The sequence below is a fragment of the Ammospiza nelsoni genome, chromosome 1 (genome assembly GCF_027579445.1).
Source record: "Ammospiza nelsoni isolate bAmmNel1 chromosome 1, bAmmNel1.pri, whole genome shotgun sequence".
Classification (NCBI taxonomy): Eukaryota; Metazoa; Chordata; class Aves; order Passeriformes; family Passerellidae; genus Ammospiza; species Ammospiza nelsoni.
The window spans coordinates 120,160,434-120,181,123 of NC_080633.1; the positions used below are offsets into that span (position 1 = coordinate 120,160,434).

At 36.8% G+C, this 20,690-nt stretch overlaps 1 protein-coding gene across 1 annotated transcript in view; it reads left to right on the plus strand.

Moving 5' to 3' along the window:
• C1H8orf34 (chromosome 1 C8orf34 homolog) overlaps positions 1 to 20,690 on the plus strand; it is a 149,345-nt gene that overhangs the window by 10,207 nt on the left and 118,448 nt on the right. Inside the window, exons 2-3 of the mRNA XM_059476374.1 lie at positions 13,288 to 13,435; positions 14,372 to 14,497. Of these exons, the coding sequence (XP_059332357.1) occupies positions 13,288 to 13,435; positions 14,372 to 14,497 (274 nt within the window). The remainder of the gene's footprint in view (positions 1 to 13,287; positions 13,436 to 14,371; positions 14,498 to 20,690) is intronic.

The following is a 20,690-nucleotide window of genomic DNA, read 5'->3' on the forward strand; positions in this document are numbered from 1 at the left end:
GGTGTTTCAGAGCTCCTCCTAAGTGTGTCATGGTTCAGAATAATGCCATTAGATAGTAATGCCTGTAGTCTAATACAAAGTGTAAGACAATGAAGCTATTTGGAGACAGAAGCTGGATGTAGACTTACCAAATAAGGAGCAATGCGAAGAGATAAACACAAAAAGAAGACTAAATTGCTAGAGTTACAGATTTAATCTTGATTTCTTATTCCCTGGAGGAGGAATACCTGAAAGAAAAAGACAGCAAGGGAGAAAAAGAAACTCAAGAGAAATTATTTTATTCTATGTTTCCCTGTGATAATAGAAAAAAGATTAGAAAAATAAAGTTGGCCAGAATGAAGATCCACTTAACATGTAAACACTGAAAAAAAAATTAAACTAGTAAAGAGAGGAAATAAAATATATAGTAGTTAGGATACTAAAATGATTGTCAGTTATGTGGCTACATTCCTTCTTTTGTTGATGCTGTCCTGCTGCATTATTATGTATTATTTTGTGCTTGTGTTTTCCCTTTCTTTGTCTGCATAGAGCCTGCAATCCCCACTGGCTCCTACGGTCTTCACATGGTTTGGAGTTTTAACAGCAAGGCTCATTATGGTCTTTCTGCGTTCTCTTCTTTCTTTGTGTTGCCTCAGTGCCTGGTAGTGCTATTAATCCCATTAATTGGTGCCACACAATCAAGAAAAAATGGATTTCTCCCTCCTTCTCCACTGCTCAGTGTGGCAATTCAGAGCTCTGAGAAGTATCAAGGCTGCAGTGCAGTCCATGTGAGCATGCTGTATTCCCACAGGGAGCCCTGCTGCAGTTGGTGAGACCCTGATTTACAAGAGGAAGGTCTTCACTCATAGCCAGGCAGATGTAGCATAATGTTAAATAAAGAGCAATCAGATCATCAGGAAACTTTAATTGGGCAATCGCTGTCAGGGTTGGGAAGTTACTTTGCCATCTCGGAAACAAACAAAATGTACATCAGTGACTCACAGACATTGTTTTCTAAATAAAAGAACATTAGAAAATCAAATTAAGAATGCTTTAAAATAGCTCTACAGCTCCAAAACCCTATCATCATCTAAAATAACTCAAATTTCAGCTTCTTGAAATTAAGTGATTTTTAGTTGCCTAAGCCATTGCAGTCTTGATGGTAGAAGTGTCTGATGAGAAATGATGGGCCTAACTCCAGTTCTAGGTATAATTCGATTATCTGTCCTTAATTGCTGTTGCTACCCACAGAAAGTCTCCAATTGTTAGTACAGTAGTACCTCTTTAAATATCCACCTCAGGCTCTAGCTTTCTTGTAAAATATAGACCTTTAGTCCTTTGTTTGAAAACCTGAGCCAGAGGACAGCTCCTTGATGTTGCAGGTTATGTCCCTGGTGTTGCAGGTTATGTCCCTGGTAGGCTAGTGACATGGTGACTAAATCCATGTGACAGTTTATATGGACGAAATAGTCAAAGTGCAAATGGCACTTTCAAGAGACATATCGGTTCTGTGTAAGTGTTGAAGTTACCTTGTTTGTGCTAGAAAGTGACTAGTAAGTTGATCCATATGATATAATTATTAGTACTCAGTTTTTTTATGTCTTTAAAATAATTATTTCTGGTACTTTTTCTTTCAGGAAAAATATATTCATTAGCTTGCGGTTTTGGTACACAGAGCCTGATGATAATTTTTTTCTTATTTCATTATTACACTTTGCATTAATGGCTTTAATATTGCCATCATATGTGTAGCTTAGCTAATCTGTAACTTACAGAGTGGAAAGTGTATCCAGTTTATGTAAGCTAGTATTTATTTAGCTGTCCCCTTTATCTCAGACCTTCTTTATTTGTGGGCATGATAGAACTGTCAGCCTTAAGCCAGTGCAGCCAATGCACTTGGCCTCAGAGGTCGAACAGTGGTGTCTGACAGCCTCTCATTTCAGAGCCTTTTTTTTTTTGCAGCTTCGTACTGACACAGTTCTCTATTTTCAATTGCTCTTTAGAGCTACTGTGAGTTCTTTCACATTACTTCCTTAGGTGAGGTTTTTTAAGGACTTGGGCATGCAAGTTAGTTCTAATGGAAAAAATAATGGCATTAGACCTCTCTTCTGTTAAAGATGTGCCTGGATGTAATCCTACTGTATGTGGTCAACAGAGTTTGGTATTTTTCCTCATATAGGTCAACTGTATGTTCACTTTGGCTCATCAGTTGTCTTTTGTTGAAGAGTTCTTTTCTGGGCATGATTATACAACATCTTTCCTCTAAGGAGGAAGTGTCTTGTCTGAGGGAGGTTTTCCAGTGACTGTTTCTGTATGGGGATGCCTTCTTCCTCATGGTGCTTGGCAATGGGCAATACAATTGTGGAAAGTAGGGAAGTAGAGTGGAGGCTTTAGTCTCTTCTGATAGTGATCAGATCTCTCTCTTTGTTTTGTGACATCTAAATGCACTTGTGCACTGGTTAAGCTTTTTTTTCCCTGTTCTTTATGACTTTGGATGAAAAAAAGAGCATTCAAGTAACAGTTCTACAGTTCCACACAGGATGATGTGGTTGTGTCTAGTTACAGGGAATTGATTTTTGGTTGTGGAAATAAGTTCATGCAGGACTGTCCTGATACACATGTTTAGATTGAATTTTTGACATTACATACTGCAGGATTAAAATAAAATATAGTATTTTGTAAATGAACAAAGCAAAATATTATTTAGATATCTGTGCTATTCTGATAATGACTTCTGAATTATGCCTGATACTTTGTTTTTCCATGCCTTCTGGGGAATACAGTTGTATCTTTTTTCAGGGTACATTCCAAGGTGTTCAAACAGTATGTAAAATATTACCCTTCCTATATGTAGTTAAATCAATTGTCTGCTGCAAATCTGTATTATCTTAATATTGTATTTTCATGTTCTGGCTGTAGCAAGGAAAAAGTACCCTACCTATTGTGACAGAAATTCTCCTGGCATATTGCAAAGGAGACCTGCCTGATGAGTTTTGAGTCTTCTTCCAAGGCAGCACACAGCCAGTAAATGAGGTGAACAAGTAAATCTGAGGAGAGAGGGTCTTGGACTATGCATTTTCAGCAGGGTCATCTTGGTGCCTGCTTGGCAAGCATAGGTTTTCTGTCATAGGAGCAGCCAGCTGGGCAGCGTGGTGTTCATCTTCAGCAGGTGGTGTCATCTCCTGGGCTCAGACCTCAGCCTTGCCAGGTGTGTGTGTGTTTTGAAACCCCAACCCTGAAGGGCCCCTTTTCTAGGGGAATCCCAGACAGCAGCCTGGGAGTGCTTCCCCAAATTGCAGCCACTTTTAGATGGAGACAGACAGTGACTGTATCTTCTCAGGACTGAGGCAGAGCAATGAACCTGGTAGTGCCAGTGGGAAGCAGTTTGGGAACCCTGGAAAGGTGCTGGAGCCATGTAGAGCATGGTACCTCTGCACTCAGTGTTAACCTTTTTTTTTTTTCTGTGTAATTTTGCCACCGTGTCTCTCCTGCCTGATTCTTCACAGTTCATACTGCATTCTAAACCTGTATACTTCAAGTCTGCTGCACTGTTTAGGTCAAAATGGGCACCTGCAAGTCTTTTTCCATTTTTCATAGTCTGACTATGATTGGATCTTCATTCTCAGAAGTTTCTTCACCTTAAGTAGCAGAAATATCTATTTAAATTTGACTTGAAATGAAGAGATAATCCATGAAAGCAAAAAATGTTAGAAATCTGTCAGAACTTTGCAAAAAATGTTAAGAGAAAAGAAAATAATTGAAGCAATTTTTTTGTCATCTTGGTTGCTTATGAGTAAAATCATAGAGGTATTTTGGCTTAACTCATGGATGACAAAAGTCCATATGGAAGCTAGTGGAGGTGGATTTTGCTTCCAGTTGAACTGGAATTATTAAGGTGTCTTCCTGGTTGGGGCTGAAGATAGATTCAGGTACACTGATATCTTTTAGAAATGAAATAGTTGCAAGTATTGTGTGGTAACATTTAATAGATGATAGTACATAAAATGGAGGAAGATGAGTCAATATTTATTTTTTCATTAGTTACCATAGTTATTTATATATTTACTAGAATATTATTCATTCATGCATTTATAATCAAGTTGGTTATATTTGTGGACTGATAACTTTTGCATGGCAAAAGATTCTTGTATTCTTGCAATAAAGAGACCAATTGTTTCCAATTTCATTGTGGGTTTTGCTTTTTTTTTCCCCCAAATAGCAAAGTTCAAGTGTGTTAATTAAGAAAAAGCGTCACCTATACTTAAGTGGACACTGGTTGAAATAACTTAATGTAAAAGTGTTACTTGTAATAGTAAAAAGATTTTCCAGTTGCAATTAGAGAAGCACTGAGTATAAGCAGTGTTGAACCAAACTGAACTTGACTAAGTGTTCTCAAAAGATTTGAGAACTTGCAGAGAGTCTGCAGTGGTGGTTACCCTGACAAGATGCTGCACATCTTGTGTCACCTGTGACAGGCAAATCAGTGTGACCTTTCCTGTGGGGGGGGAATAGGATACAGGTGGTTTTAAGTGAATCAAGCAACTGCTTACGTGTGAAATAATAATCTATTTGTCTTCTAAAAATGCTATGTTAAAAGCACTTATTATTATTTAAGGCGTTCCAGGCACAATTGCAGTATATAAATTTTACAAGTATAAAACAAACTTCTTTGTGTTTTGCTATGGTGAAAACTAATTTCCAGATTTTTCCGTGGCAATAAATTCTGACCTTTCCAGTTGAGAAATCTCTGTTGTATTGTTGCATATTAAACATTCAGATCTATTTAAAAAGCTGATTACAGCATTGGTATGAAATCTTATGAGACCAAGTCAATCTCTCACAGGTAAATAACAAGAAATTAAGATGTGTATCTGAATAGATATTAATCTATTCAAAGTGTATGAATAAAACTTGTAATTATAATGCATATGGCTCATAGTTTTTTGGTTGCTGCACAAAAAGAACTTTTCCAAATGCCAGGATTTTAGTAATTTCTAACAATCAGGGAGCATGTAGTAACTTCTTTGACATTTGTTTAGTGAGCATTACTGGAGCAAACTTAGCGTTAATTTATGTAGGCAGCTAAAGTCAAGGTAATTAAATCTGTGTAAGAAGTTCCCCACCCTGGACTCTGGTAACTCACATTCTCCATTTTGTGTCTCTGTAATTGCTGGTTATTATTTGAAGTTCCATGTGAATAGTTTTAAAAATTCTTGGTCAAGATTAAAAAAATATGAAAGCAATTTTTTTAGTAACCTTAATGCATAGAAGTTACACAGAACATTTAATAACTTTGACTATAAACACTGATCAGTAGAATGTTTTAAAACATCATCTCACATTTATCTTTCTGTAGAACTTGAATAAATCTAATGGTGTAGTAATGCAAATTACTGGAGGCGTGTTTGGGAGGAGAAAGAAAAGCACCTGGGAAGTGTGGTGGTTGCTGCACACATTTTTAAAATATGTTACTATCAAAGTTTTCCATGGTATGCAATTGAAAGGATTTCCATCAATCTTCAAAATATTAATTTATCCTTTTTTTTTTGTTGGCTTCCAGAAAGAAGTGTTTGTAATTCTAAAGTCATAGAGCAGTGATCTAATTCATCTAATTCATTTTAAGCACGTTCATAGCTTTGTAATTATTTACTTCTCAGGCATAAAGAATATCTAAGCTTAAGGGCTTTTGCTGAGTCAACTCCTTAATATACTAATTGTTTTTTCATATATGGCCTTCTCCTGATCACCACTCAGAAACCCTTGATAATCCTTTCTATAGTGGTATTGTACTGGGTCTAACAGGGACTGGATTTTCTTCACACCAGGCCTGTATGTCGATGTATTTCAGATTTGTCACTGAATCAGTGTTGGTACACCAGCCTTTTAGCTGTTGCTCAGCAGTGACTGCACAGGCTCAAGGCTTTTTCTGTTCTCTTCTCTGCCCACCAGCAAGCAGGCCTGGGGGGATGGATTGGGCAGGGACACACCTGGAACAGCTGACCCAACCTGGGCAAAGAGGTATTCCTTACCATATAGTTTCATGCTCCCTAATTAAACCTGGGGAGTAAATGTTCAGAAATACCTGTTGCTTGCAGACTGGCAAGTCGGAAGTGGTAAGTGATTGCCTTGGTGTCACTTGTTCTTTGATTTTGATTTTTTTCCTTCTCTCCTTCCTGTGGTTATTAAGCTGTCTTTATCTTGACCCATTAATTTTTCTTGGTTTTATTCTTTTCATTTTTTTCCCCATCCCACTGAGGGTGGGAATGAATAAGTGCTTGGTGTGTGCTTGGCTGCTGGTTGGGGTCAGCCTAGCAGAGGTGGCCACAAAAATACCTGCTACTTCAGTTTCTAGCGTTACCCTTCCTCAAAAACGTGTCAGACAGGTTGAAGCTAAGTCAGTGAAGCTCGAACTGGAAATACGATGTGATTTTTTTTAACAGTTGCAGTAATGAGTCATTGCACATGGTGGAACAAGTGATTTCAACTTAGACCTTGAAATTGAAAGGAGATTACTTCAGCTAATCAGAGAAAGATCAGCTCCAGCCTATTGAGTTAGCTTTTAGGTAAGGCAGTGATGTGCAGTCAATGCTGTTTTATGTCTGTAATTTAAGTCCAGGTTGTAATAGTCTTTCCTGGTTTTTATCTACGAGTATTTCTTTTGATGTAAATCCTACAGGCCTTTCAGAAAACCAGCAGTTTTCATTTTCTTTGGCTGAACTGTGAAGTGCATGCCTTGAGGGCAGAATTTCAGTGGTTGATAGAGTGGATGGAAACTGAGGAAGGCTTCTGAATTACGCTTCAGGGAAACCTAACAGTGTTTCTGCAATAACATGAACTACCCTTATTTGATAAATCCTTGCTGAGTTAAGATAATGATATGGTAGGCATAATTCCACAAGAGTGAGATTGTCATGCAGAGATACAGAATTGCAGAAAGAAGTGAGAGCTATCATTGGAAATCTTTGTGATTCGAAAACTAAACGATGGGAGAAAACATAATAACTGTTGCCATGATTGGCATCTCTGAGAGCATGTCCTTAACCTTTTCTTCTTCTACAGAGAATTATTTAATGTTTTAGAGTAACCTAGTAGCAGTGACTTCTCTCTCAACGGCATTCTTGGAATGCCTAAATGGGAGAAAGGAAATATTTCAATAAAGCCACAGATTGAAGGTGTTTGAAGCTATTTTATGAATTCAGAAGTGGTAAAATAGATTAGGGACAATGATATTTGAAAGACTAAGATTAGGTGAGGAAAAAACCTCAAACGATAAATAAGTGAAAAGATGCAGCAAGAGGTTCAGATAGATATTGCGTGTTATTATGTGTGTGGTGGAATTTGATGAAGTGTCATGAACTTACTCAGTGAAACTTTGAAATTGTCCAGCAGACCCCATGCACTCCTCCGTAAGATCAATGATGCATATTTTATCAAGTATTACATGCATGAGTTGGAATTATTTCAGATAGAGCTAGTTCATCTGAGTCAGGGAACTGATAATATGATCCACAGAACAAGTCTGCTGTTTCCATTCTGCTCTCCAGAGTCCCCCTAAAAACATGGTTGGTAACATAGCCCCCCATATTGGTCTTTTCTTATTGAATTGGTACAGATATTTAGTAGATGAACACTTAAGAAAGACAGCTATTCAATGATGTTTGTTTCCAGACTTCCTCCTGTTATTCTCACTCTATGAAATGTTACCTGTGCCACTAGTCCCATACCTTAGATTTCCCCAACACTGCACCTTTAGGGGAATTTTCTTTGCACCAAAGCATCAGAGCCACCATATCAGCTTTGTACTTTCATTTTACTTCAATGTCCAAAGTAATTTCTCTGTGGGTTGTGTTCCCATGCTGTGTACTACAGTCTTGTGATATTAAATTTAACTGCACAGCTGTCTGAAATGTTATCAGTCAGCTTTTGAAGAAGGAATGTGTTACTTGAAAATTTTTTGTTAATTCCAGATAAAAGTCTGAATATTTTCATGAGCAAGCTGAATAGGACTACTATTTGCTCTCAGCTGTTATTCTACTATGATGAGTTTGAAGTAAATAGTATGGTACAGACATATGAATTTTATTTATGTCAAAATTTGTGTAGGATTAAATTATTTTATAGGGAGATGTGATGATAATTTCATGAATATAAAATATGTTGAAGTCCATTTCGTTCATAGTTTATAATGTGATTCTACTACTTTTATTTAAAAATTGCTTAAGAAGCAATTTTTTAAGCCTGGCTGTTTTCCAAAGGAAGAATGCTGGTATTTTTCAATAATTTCCATAGAAAATAATCTTTTTCTGGTAGAAGCAGTCATTTAAGCAGTCATTTCTGCTCTCATTTAAGAATTTCAGACTCCTAATTTAGTCAGTAAGAATAATGTTAAAATATACTTTAAAACAATTATTTGTTTTTGTTTCCTTGCTTTGTTACTGCAGTAATCAGAATGGAATTCTAACAAAAAAAGTGTCAGTCATTAAAAAGTTTCTTAAACCTACTGTCCTTCCACAAATTTTCCCTCCATTTTGTTTCTTCTTTATTTACTTACAGCCTGTATGAAGGGGTTAGCAAGTCTAAATTTAGATGTTCAAGTGTCCAAGCTTCACTGTAGTCAATGCATATATCTCCAATAACTCAGTGGAGCCAGGAGAGCAGTTCTCCTTATCCTAAGTGGACATACTCTGGCTGGTCAGGTGGGAGACATCTAGTCCCTCATGATTTCTTTATTGACAAAGTCACTACTGACATCACTGTGAAGACTTGCTGTATTTAATTGTATTTGAACTTCTGATTTAATCCATGAAAGCAAGAGTGTAACCCAGTCAGAATCTGTGAATGCTGTGCCAGAGTCTATAAAGTCTGTACAGTTAAAATGTGATTGTTGTGTAGTTACCATTACCAGTCACAGGGCAAGATAGAATGTCTCTTAATTAACTTAATAACCTGATAGGTACATTTAGACAAGGCTAATTAGGACTTTCTTGTAATTGGGCTTATGATTAATAGACTGTGAAGACTGTTTCATTTGTATTAAATGCCTGGAAAGTTACAAGGAAATAAAAATTTGAGCCTTCATTGAATAAGTAATAGAGTACCTCAGGACAGGAAAATAGTGAAAGATATAAAGAATTCTTTATAAAATATTGCTTATAAATTCTGTATATTCTTTATAAATAATTAATATATTAAACCACTACTTCAGACCCGGTGTTTTTTTCAAGATCTTTTGCAGCCTCATCATGCACGTGCATGAATCTCTCTTGGAAATATCCACAAATAAACTTAAACAAGTTGTTGTTTTTTAAACAGTTTTAGTAACATAGTTCAATAAAACTAGTTAATGTAGGAGCATATGAAGATAGCTTTACAAACTATGAAGAAAGAAGAACTGATTTGCACAGTGCTAGGTAAAATCCATGAAGCGGTTCACTGAAAGAGCTTATATCACTATCCTGTTCTTTCTCATTCTGCCCTTAGACAAGGCAGAGCCTAATTTGGGGCAGTATAATTGGGAAGCAGCAGTAACTGATGTGTTAATCTGAGTGCTCTAGTCCGTAGTAACCATGGAAGTTTCCTTTGGCCCCTTTTCTGTGCTCCAGTGCGTCTCAAGGGTGCAGAGGGAATACATAATTACTGACTTCTGAACAGCTTCTTCTTCACTTGTTACACAGCTGGGAGGAAGAGACTGTGTGGAGTCCACTGATAGAAAAGAGAAAGGGACGTGGAGTGAAAGGAAGACATGGTAGTAGAAAGGAGATAGGAAGGGAGAGATTATGAGTAGCAAGCAGTTCATTTGGCAGTGTGGAGACCCAAACTGCCATGGCTTTTTATTTGTTGTTATAAGGCACATTGTGCATAGAACAATAGACTTGCCTTATTTGAATTGTAGAAAACTTAGAAATTTGAGCTAAAATGTGAAAAGTATTATTAATATTTTTAAGAGACTTATCTTTAGATGTCTTGCATTTTTGTTTTTATGAAGAGTTGAAACTTACCTGATGATTTGTTAATGAAAAAATGAATCTCAGTTTCAGTGATCTTGTGCCATTTTTGTTCTGCTTTTAATGCAGAGGCGTCTTCAGTGAGACTAGTTGGTCTTTTCCCTTTTCTTTTTCTTGTGAAACCTTGCCTACTTAGCACATTGTGAGTCAGATCAGACTGTTGTTAACCAAAAAGGAATATTATTTTTGTACCTTGGATGCCTTAGTTTTTTCTTATTTAATACATTCCTTTTTTAGAGACATTTCAAACATGTGAAAGTATATTTAGAGTACCATGTAGTATGTTATTCCTACTGTCTATTAAGATGTCACCCGAGCAACAGATGAGGTCATTAAATAAGCTTTTGATCATTTAATCAGAAGTTTAAGTTAGCTTTGCTAACTTAACTAGAATGGTGCTTTAGTTGACATTCCTAATATGTAATATCTTTTCACCTCCACAGAAGTATGTGTTTTTACTTAAAAATTATGTGAGCACTATGTACAGTTAATGTTGGTGAAGCTTTGCACTTTTTTCTTGTTGGGTTGCTTGGGTTTGGCTTTATTCTTGTTTTTGTTGCCCCTCCAACCTCCCACCTCATGGCATAGCCAAGCAACTGAATGCAGGCAGTGAGCATATTTCCATGTAATTGCCAATTTGCTGGGGATGAAAAAAATCTCAAAGGAAATGTGAGCTTGAAGAGGACAGGTTGAGAGGTGAGCAGATGGAGTTGTGTCCCTTGATGAAACTGATAAAAACTGGATGAAACTGGTAATTGTCTCCCTTGGCAGAAACTGGTAGAAGGGCAGAGGCAGTGAGGGTCATGGAGCTGTGATCCTATTTCTGGGATGTCTGGCAGTGTGTGAGGCAGAAGGATACGGAAGAGAGATAACACCTTGAGCATGTGAATGTGAATTTCCACAGAGTATATGTCTGAAGCTATTGTTCTTGGAGTGGAGGTGTTCCTTGCACTTTGTCCAGAGTTCAGGAACTTTCCAGGAACTCCATGTAAAGTGGTAAATTGGAGACCACTTCCAAACCTTTCTTGAAGCAGCTTAAGAAGTAGATTCCTAACAGTTTCTTTTCTCCCCTTTTGCAGTGGAATACTTGTAGTAAAGAGTTTTGTCTTCCTTAAATGGCAGATTTTATAACCTGAGTTGCCTTTGTGTTCATTTTAAGTTGCATTTACTTTTAATGACATTTCTGAGAGTGCTTGAGGCAAATCAGTTTGAGGCTTATTACACAAATAAGTAGGTCTTTTCTTTATAATTTTCTAACTGCTGTCTCAGAATAGGACTGATTATTCTCTTGGACAGCACAGATCTCTATATGACTTGGGTCTTATTATCAATATAACAATAGGTACAAAAAGTGGTCCTTTTTAATAGAATCTAGTTTCACATCACCTTGGGTTTTTTGCTACATCTCGTAGAGATAAGGAATCCTGTATTCAGTTTTATTTTATTAGATGCATTTCTGTTACTTAAAGACCATTTCTTCCTGCTACAAGCAGATCAGTTATGGCAGCAATCTAATAGCATTTGTTGTATATTGGTATGTAAGCATTCTAAAATTTTTCATTTTTCTGTATTACCTTTTTCAGTACTATGTTAATATTGCAATTAATCTAAGACAAAAATAATTTTCAAACCATGATTCTGAGAAATTATTAAAATTACAAGTCAGCTGTAACAGATTGGCACTTTTCCTTTGGTAATAGAATCCTCTCCAGTGGAATTACTACAGCTATTGTGGTCCATTACAAGCACTAGATTACATCTTCCCATTGTCACTAATTCTGCATTTTGGCAGGGGAAAGAATAAAGGTTTGCTGTTAGTGTTGCCAAGCAACTAAAATATGAATTACTGCAATTCCAGAATTTTTCTTGTATGATGTATATCGGAGAGTTTCTCCTACCTTGGTAAGAGGCAGTCCAGATGAAGTTACACTCCATAGCTCCAACAATTCTAAGATTAGTAAGTAGCTTAATTTCTTCCTGTTTAGTTCCAGTTCAAAACCAGAGACAGCCAGGGTTTTTCATTTCACCGAGGATAAGTATCAAAAATGGCATCACAGAAGATTGTGTCTTAACAAGAAATGTGGGCAGATGGGGCATATTTTCTCCTTTTTGTGGACAAAGAGAACTTGCTATGCCTTAGTAATCCTGTGTGCAGTCATTCATGTTTGCTGCTATTTGGTGTACTTCCTCTGAAGTACCTTTTCCCAACACACTTAATTGATGGTAATGCTAAGTAACTACTGACATTTGAAAAAAAATTTATTACATTAAAGTGTGTGGAAAAGATGAAGTAGTGCTAGAATTAAGCGCATGTAAGTTGTGTTAAGGTTTATACTTGGGAATAGGTGAAGAGGGAATACGTGCTCTGAATAACTTAGTTGTTTTGGGTTGTTTATTTTTATTTTGTTCTCATTTTGTTGTACATTCCTGTAATTTTGTACTTCTGTGGAGCTTTTCCATTTTGCAGCAGCGGCCACAGATCTCCTGTAGAACTAAATGGGTTTCAGGGTCACATCACCTGCCCTGAGTCGTTCATTTCCTCTCAGAGCACATGCGTACAGCACAGCCACAGCTTCTTTCTGGATTCCTAATGTGTTTTATGCCTAGGAAGCCAGAAAGAACCCCAGCAGCAATAATGGAGAGTGTTTCTTTTTCTGCAGCCCTGCACAGCCAAGGTGCAGAGCAGCAGTTGGATAGCACCAATGCATGGCATAGAAGATGCTTTCCTGTTGACGTTGGCTTTATATCCATATCTGCAAAAATGTAATAAAATATTTCTTTATTTCTATATTATATTGTTTTTGAGGATTTGCTTTAAAAATCATCTATTTGTTTGATCAGACCTTGGAGTTCCCAGATATGAATGCATATTTGAACCAGACAGTTGTTCTGTATTTGGATGAGATGAAAATTCACAAACTTTCCTGAATCTCCAATTTCTAATGAGAAGCAGCTTAGACGTATTGGTCAGAGAAGAACTACTTGCAGCTCTGAAGAGGTCCTGGTTCTGAGTGGTTAAATGGACAGCATTGCTGTTTGGGATAAATTTGAACAGGTAGCAGGGATTGGCTCTTTTAACCTGTGTTCCAGTGGATAAGAGACTGCATAGGCTGAGAACACTTCAGATATGAGCACTTCATAGGACCAAAATAGCAGTAGTTTGAGGAGGTGGGTGTTCCAACTGTTGTCTTCAAATTTGAAAACAAACCTTTCCTTTATAAATGCTTATTTTCTTTTGGCAAATACAAGATTAGTTTGGGTGCAATATCTCACTGATTTTTTGTTTTGGCTTAATTTCCTAAAGGAGTTGATGACCAAGCTGATAACGGAGACACCTGACCAGCCAATCCCATTTCTAATTGATCATCTTCAGTCCAAGCAGGGAAACCGTGGTCAGCTTCAGAGAACATTGTCTGGCTCTGCTGCGCTCTGGGCAGAGAGTGAAACATCAGGTATGTTCTGTGTGCTGGAAAGGGCTGGTCTCCAGTATAACCTCCCCACACTTGTGTCCATGATTTCCTGGATGCACATGTACCTACTGAACAGGTACTGCTTTATGGTTTTGAGCATGCAGAATAAATCCTGTTTATCTAGCAGATACTGAATTTAATATACATTGCTGTCTGTCAGCACAGCCTAGGTATGTATCATGTGAATATGCATCAGAGTTACAGAATGGAAACATCCCAGTCTCAGTGAGAGAGGTTCCCTTGCTGTCCTCTTTCTTTGTTTTCTTTTTCCCTCCCATGGTGTATTTGTACTTGAGATTAAACACTATTGAGATATTTTCTTTAATAATACATGTTTTTATATACCTATCATCCCCACCCTTAATGAGGAGCTGCTATGCTACTTTATAAACTCCAGTGTGAATAATTTATGATTGTAAAATCTTCAGAAGCATTAAAATAATATTCTGAAGTAGTATCCGCTCTGATTGTAAAGTAGAAGTCTTGGTTTTTGTATTCCGGTACAAGCTACTATTACAATATTAGTTTGTGTTTAAAAATTGGATAATGATCTGTTTCAGACTATAGAGTTTAAATAGTTCCCGTTAGCCAAAGTGTTAATTTACTGACAAATCAACCATTTATATCAAATACACAGTTTTAACATAGGCAGTAAAACATGTACATAAAATTGACATTAAGTATTTTTCATAACAAAAAATAAACCTTTTTAATGAAAAATATACTAATTTCTAAGTTTTGATATTTTAAAAGTGGAATAAATATAATAAATATAAAAACAATCCGAAATAGGAGGAGAAAAGACCTGTCTTTAATTTGGCTTGATATACCTTGGGGAATTTTTTGTTAATTGTTTGTTAAGTCTTTGAAAAATTACCCTACAAATGTTATGATTATCTAATTTGATTCTTTTAACAGAAAATAAAGGAACAAGAAGAGATTTTAGAAATTATGATAAGCAGGTAAATGCAAAAAAGCCTAAAAAGTCAAAGAGCGACCTTGCTGTGTCCAACATTTCTCCACCATCACCGGAGTCCAAGTCATGTAAGAAAGCTTCACTACATTAATAATTTGTGCATACTTTTCAACCTATACGATCTTTTTCATTTGAATAAGGTTTAAAATGGAAAGCAAACTGTAAGCAGGTGAAATGCCTATATATATATGTTAGAAGAGGAAGAGTTTGATTCTTGACTTAATCTCACTTGAATTATAAATATTTCATAATGCCCTGTGTTTTCATCTGTATATATAAAAGAACTCTGAATAGCTTGATTGAAAACCAGACTAACATCTGGGTGTCATGTGATATTTTATGTTTGGATACTGATTATGATTTGATGTTTTAGTTTGCATTGCCATTTTGCATGTGTAAAATCTGTTCTGTTGATATTGGTCCTAATAGATTTTTTTTCTGTGTGTCAGGGAATTCAAAACTGTGAGTTATGAACAGATACTGTTCAAGGTATGGGAGTAGTGTAGTAGTGTCAGCAGAACAGGTGTACTGTTCTGACAGTTGCTGAAGGAATCTAAATGTACACTGAAAGAAAAGGTAAAAATAGAGCAGCTGAAGAAAATATTGTCAACTACCTGTAAAAAACTAGTGAAAATGAAGACAACAGGTCTTAATGAAATATGCTTCCTGTGTACTGGCTATTGAAGAAATCTAAATTCTAACTTGATTCTTAATGTTGCGGTTTCTTCACAAATATATATATTTTTGCAATATGCATACCTATATAAATATAGTTACACAACCAGGGAATTGTTTATATAAGATTTTTTTCTCCAAAATAAATTGAAAAATTAGATTTTCTTCTGTTGACTCTTGTAGCTTTTTGATGTTTTTATAATAGCCAAATCTTTATAGTGCTGAGTGTGACTGGCTGTACCAGATGAGAACATAGATATAGTATGGTGCAATAGAAAAATTTTCTGTCTTTCCTCTAAAAGCAATATGGGAAAGTCTAGACTTAGGAGTCCAGGAAAATTGCCCAGTGACCTCACTAAGTCAAAACACTACACAGCAATGGGTAAAGTAAATAATGATAAATTTATACAATAGAAATACTGTGCTTTTGAGTGATTAATAATCTTGTATGATTATGAAACATTTTTTACTGAGAATAAATACCTGCAACAAGTAAAAAGAGCTGTTACAGGTAGCTGTGTCCCATTGTACAGGATTTTGTCAGGAAATTCAGCATTTGTCTGTTTTTCTTCTTCATGAAGCCCATTGCCTGCTTCAAAAACACTCAGATCTGATCATCAATTCCATTGTGCCTCTCAATGGGCACATGGATTTTTAAGTCTGTTCAAAAGAAGCATGTGTATTTTAACTTATTTTCAAGAATAAATAAGAGACATTCCAATAAATATTTATAGTCACTCAGTCTGTCTTATCTAACAGATTTGTTAGAAAACAGCAATTTGTGGAGATCCACTGTTAGATACTGGCCAAAAGGTATTGTGAGCTGTTCCTGTCATCATACTACGTTCCTTCCTTCTGCCCTGTGCTTGCTTTTCAGACTCTCTGGTATGCAGCAAGTAACTTTCATGCCATCTCCTAAAGATCTCGAGTTCTCTGCCTTTATCCCAGATAAGGGGGTGACATGGTGTCACTCCCCTCAAACATGTGCCTACTGCAAGCTTTGTGCTTGTTAGTCCTTAGGTTATCCCGTTAGAGGGACAAAGAGGAGGCTGGGCATTCTAAACTATCAGGTCTCATGTCATGCAAAGAAATATTTTGTACATCCATAAAGCATAAAACTGGGGTCAAGGATCTGTCTTTGTGGACTGAAGGAAACTTACTAATACTCTTCAGTTGGTAAGACTTACTCTCAAGCTACCCAAGTCTAGAAACAGTGTGTGGGAGTGCAGCTTTGCCTACAAAGGAGGTAGAATTAGGGTGTGCTTAATGCAACTGACATTCATAAATACTTGGCACTACATGGGATTGATTCTAAGCATGCTGAAAGAGGAGACTAATATCATTCCAAGGCCATTCTGTCATCTTTGAAAGGTCATAGTTATTGTGGATGTTCCTGATTATTAGGAAAATGGAAATATCTCATTGATTTTGTGGAAGGGCAAACCTCACCCTCTGCAAGGATTATTGAGCAAACTTTCCTGAAAGGTGTTCCTAGTCACAAGGAAGAAAATGTGATTTGGAACATCAAGCATGGATTTATGAGACCATATATGTCTGATCAGATCAACACAGTTACCCTCTTTGGTGAAATAACTGGCCCTGTAACCAAAGAAAGAGTGATGAATATTTCATACCATGACTTTAGCAAAACCCTTGTCAGCTTCCAGTATCCTTATAACTCAGTTGATAAGATACGGACTCAATAAGTGGATAAGATGATGCATGGAAAGCTGGTGGATTCAAGGGATTGTGACTAGCCAGAAGGTATTGTGAGCTGTTCCTGTCATCATATTGTGTTCCTTCCTTCCTCCAAAGTCCAATTGGACAGTCTGTCTTTAATGGCATGCTCAAGGGACTGGTACTGAGATTGATGGCATTTAAAAGAATTTCCTAATGCCTTGGATGATGGGAATTTCTCTTAGGTTTGTGGTTAGACCAAGTTGTGGGAAGTGGTTGGTATTCTGGGTAGTACGAGGGCTATTCAGAGGGATAGGACCAAGGAATGGGCTGAGCGGAACTTCTTGAAGTTCGACACAGGCAAATTCAAAGTCCTACATCTTGGATAGTATCAGCCTGAGCAATAGTGTAAACTGGTATGTGTGTGCCTACAAAGTAGTTTTGCAGAAAAAGATGTGGGATGCTGATGGACAAGGACTCGGAATACAAACCAGCTGTTGCTGTGTGCTCATGCAGTGCTGAAGGTGACCTGCGTGCCAGGCTGCAGTAGCAAGAGTAGAGCCAGCAGTGTTTGTTTTTGAGGTGGCATCTGGAGTCCATTGCGAGAAACAGTGATGTACTGGAGCAAGTCCTGTGGAGCTTCAACAAGATGATGACAGGATTGGAGCATGTGATGGACCTGAAAGAGATTGGTTTGGTCATACTGAAGAAATGAAAGCTCAGGGGAGATGTCATTGTTACCATCAGCTAGTATGCTGGAGGGTGGATGAGAAGGCATAGTCAGATTTGTCTTCTCAAGAGTGTTTAGTGAAAGGACAAGAGGAAACAAAAATTATAATGCATGGATAGTCAAATACAGGAACAGGTTGTCCAGAGAGGCTTTGTAATCACCATCATGGGGTCTGTTTAAAACTGAACTGAATATTCTGATAAACCTGCCCTCAATGGACCAGTCTAAGGCACCAGGTTGGGCTAGAAGGCTTCCAGAGATACTTTCCAGTCTGATTATCCTCTCCTTCCATGCTTTGCTGTTTATGCATTTCAGTTTTTTCCATAACACTGATTTTTTAAAGCTTAATTAATCCTATTGTTTTCATTACTTACACCTGCAATTAGTTGTGTCTGCAACTTTTTGAAAATAGTTTGTAGATTTGAACTACTTTTTCTTTTAGTTGCTATTGCAGAGATTGGTTTCAGACATGTGCCTTTTTGCCATATCTTGCTTTTCTTATTTTCTGCCAAATGGATCAATATTCTTACATTAATGTATATATATAGATTATTATTCTAAATATGCTTTTGACCTTTCTTTCTGGTTTATGCCAATATCAGCAGGTACCATGTACCCCTTCAACTACACAGGTCAGCAAACAAGTGTGTTTAGAAGGAATTCTGGCCTAACGTGCACACCATATTCCATTTGTTTTGTGTCTTCAGCTTCTACCTCTTGTACTTTTTTTCACAAAGCATCTCCAAAGAGGTAGTAAGGACTCATCCGAGAAACAGAAAGTTTTGGACCTGTGGAGAACTAAAGATTTACTCTCAGATTTGTTTTTAAAAAAAAAGAACAAATCCCCACACCCAATAATCTAAAAAGCACACCCCCAGAGTGCCAAAACAGACCCAAAATTTAATAGAGTCCATCAATTCTATTATGTTCTGTTTCAGGGTTTTTGTCTTGTGACTGTCTGGTTGAAATGATCACAAACTTGTGCATTTATTCAGAGCTGTCCTTTCATAGGAATGTTTGGGAACATGAGGATATTTGATTTATTTAATTGGAAAATATTTTTTTTCCTTCAGCAGAGTGATGTCGATTGCAGTGTGCATATTATTGCTGCACAAATGTCTCTTCCCTATGCTTTCAACTTTTTTACTGGAAAGATACCTCCACTCCCTCCTGCCTGTTATGATCTCAAGTGCACCTGAAACACACAAACAGTTGTTAATATCTAAGCTATCTGACCACTTGTTTGATGTGTGCAAAACCAGAATTAACCAGAAGCTGCTGCTGTTGTCTGGCAAGGAAGAAGCTTGGAGCTAGGGGTGTTTGTCAATATATAAATGAAATGTTTAAATGATCACGTTCTGTATCTGAAGAAAAACACATTTGGAAGTTTCAAACTAGTTTGTAAAAAAGACTTTTTGTTTCCTAGCAAGCTACTTTTAGGCAAAGTAGGTTGATCTCTTCACTACCTCCATATTATATCAGATTACAGATCATCCTTTCATGCTGCTTCAGTTCAGCATTCTCACCACATCCCGTATGCAAGTACAGTGTTGCATGCTTCTAGTTGCTCTCAGTCAGTCTAGAACTGTAACCATCATCCTTTTAGCCTTTTAATATCCAGATACTATGTAAACCAAGTTTGGATTTATTATCAAAGAACTCCAACCTCAATGCAAGATTTAAATACATGCGTAATTTTACATTATATGATATATATTATTATATGATATACAGTAATTTTACATTATATGTTACATATTTTTGTACTTTGAGATGTAAGATGGCCATACAGTGGTTTAATGAAATGTTGGGTTTAATGAGCAATTGCTCTGATTCTGTCTGCAGACCATGCATTGAAAAGACTTGTATGGTTAGATAAAACCAGTATTGATCTTGTACCATCATCCAGTAGAAAATAAAGGTGTGCTGGTTTGTGGCAGAATTCATAACACAATTGTAAATGAATCTAATGTGCATTTACGGTGAGGACACACCACCAGAAAATCAGAAACACTGGTAAGTGTGTCTGTCCAGTCTCCTAAGATGAGATGGTGAAATTTCAGCTCCCTAAAGGGAAACTTTACATCTTACAAATCCTACAGTGTAGATGTAATAAATCTTCTGAATTATAGGCAAATGATTTCAAGAGGAAGTGCTATATAATATATAAGTCTCTCAAATAACAAAGATGAGGTTGAAGTGTGTAATGTGGTAAGAGATTTGAAATTACTGATTGATTTTGTGGAATGAGTGAGTGTAATGAAGAAGGAGGAAGGTCAGAGTGTAATGAAAGGGTTTTGCTAAGTGTGTAGTGACACATGCGTGTAAACGATTAGTGATGGACTTTGTGCATACAGAGGAGGATCACGTATTTGAGAAGATTCCTAAGGGTTATATGGTGTTTGTACAGTTCTGAATGCTTCCAACAAAGGCATTCATTTAAAAATTACCAGTGCTTGTTGATCCTACAACTGAGAAGGGTTTATGTTTTGAAAAAATCTGTAAGCAAGAAGGAAATGAACTTGAAAGAATAAACATGTGCCACACTGTTCTACTAAATAGATGTTGCTTTAATATCCATTCATTATTTCAGAGACTAGGTAAGTAGGAAGAACTTACCTAGAAGTAAGTTATTACTTCTTCTCTAGAAGTAATAAAAATTTCAGTCAGTTCTAATTCTGTTTAACTTCTCTGTTTTGATTCCTCAGAATGAGCCAAATCATTGTTGAAACAAATTGTATTGAAGCATAGAAATAATTCATGACAGTGTATATATTTTGGTACCTTTTCACTGAAGTACAAAATGGCTCAGTAAAACACAGCTGATTGTCCACCAGCATGCAAAGCAAATTTCCATGGTTTTGACTGATTTCTCACTGTTCATCTAGTGAGCTGCAGTCTAAGCTTCCTGTGTTTGTGAGACGTTTCTCTGAAATGAGCAACCAGGTCACTGTCTTGAGCAAGTGTCCGTACTTTTCAAGAGCCAGAGTCTTGAGACTTTCTTTTTCCTCATGTCAGTAGGTCCATATACTTGGCAGCTGCTGATCCTGGAAACTCCACAGCTATCAAGTAGCTTATGTCCTATGATAAATTATCATGCTTATCCTTATCCAGCTTATGTCCCATGATAAATTTTGCTTCACAAGCATATGGTTTCTCAAAAATTCTTTTTTATTTTG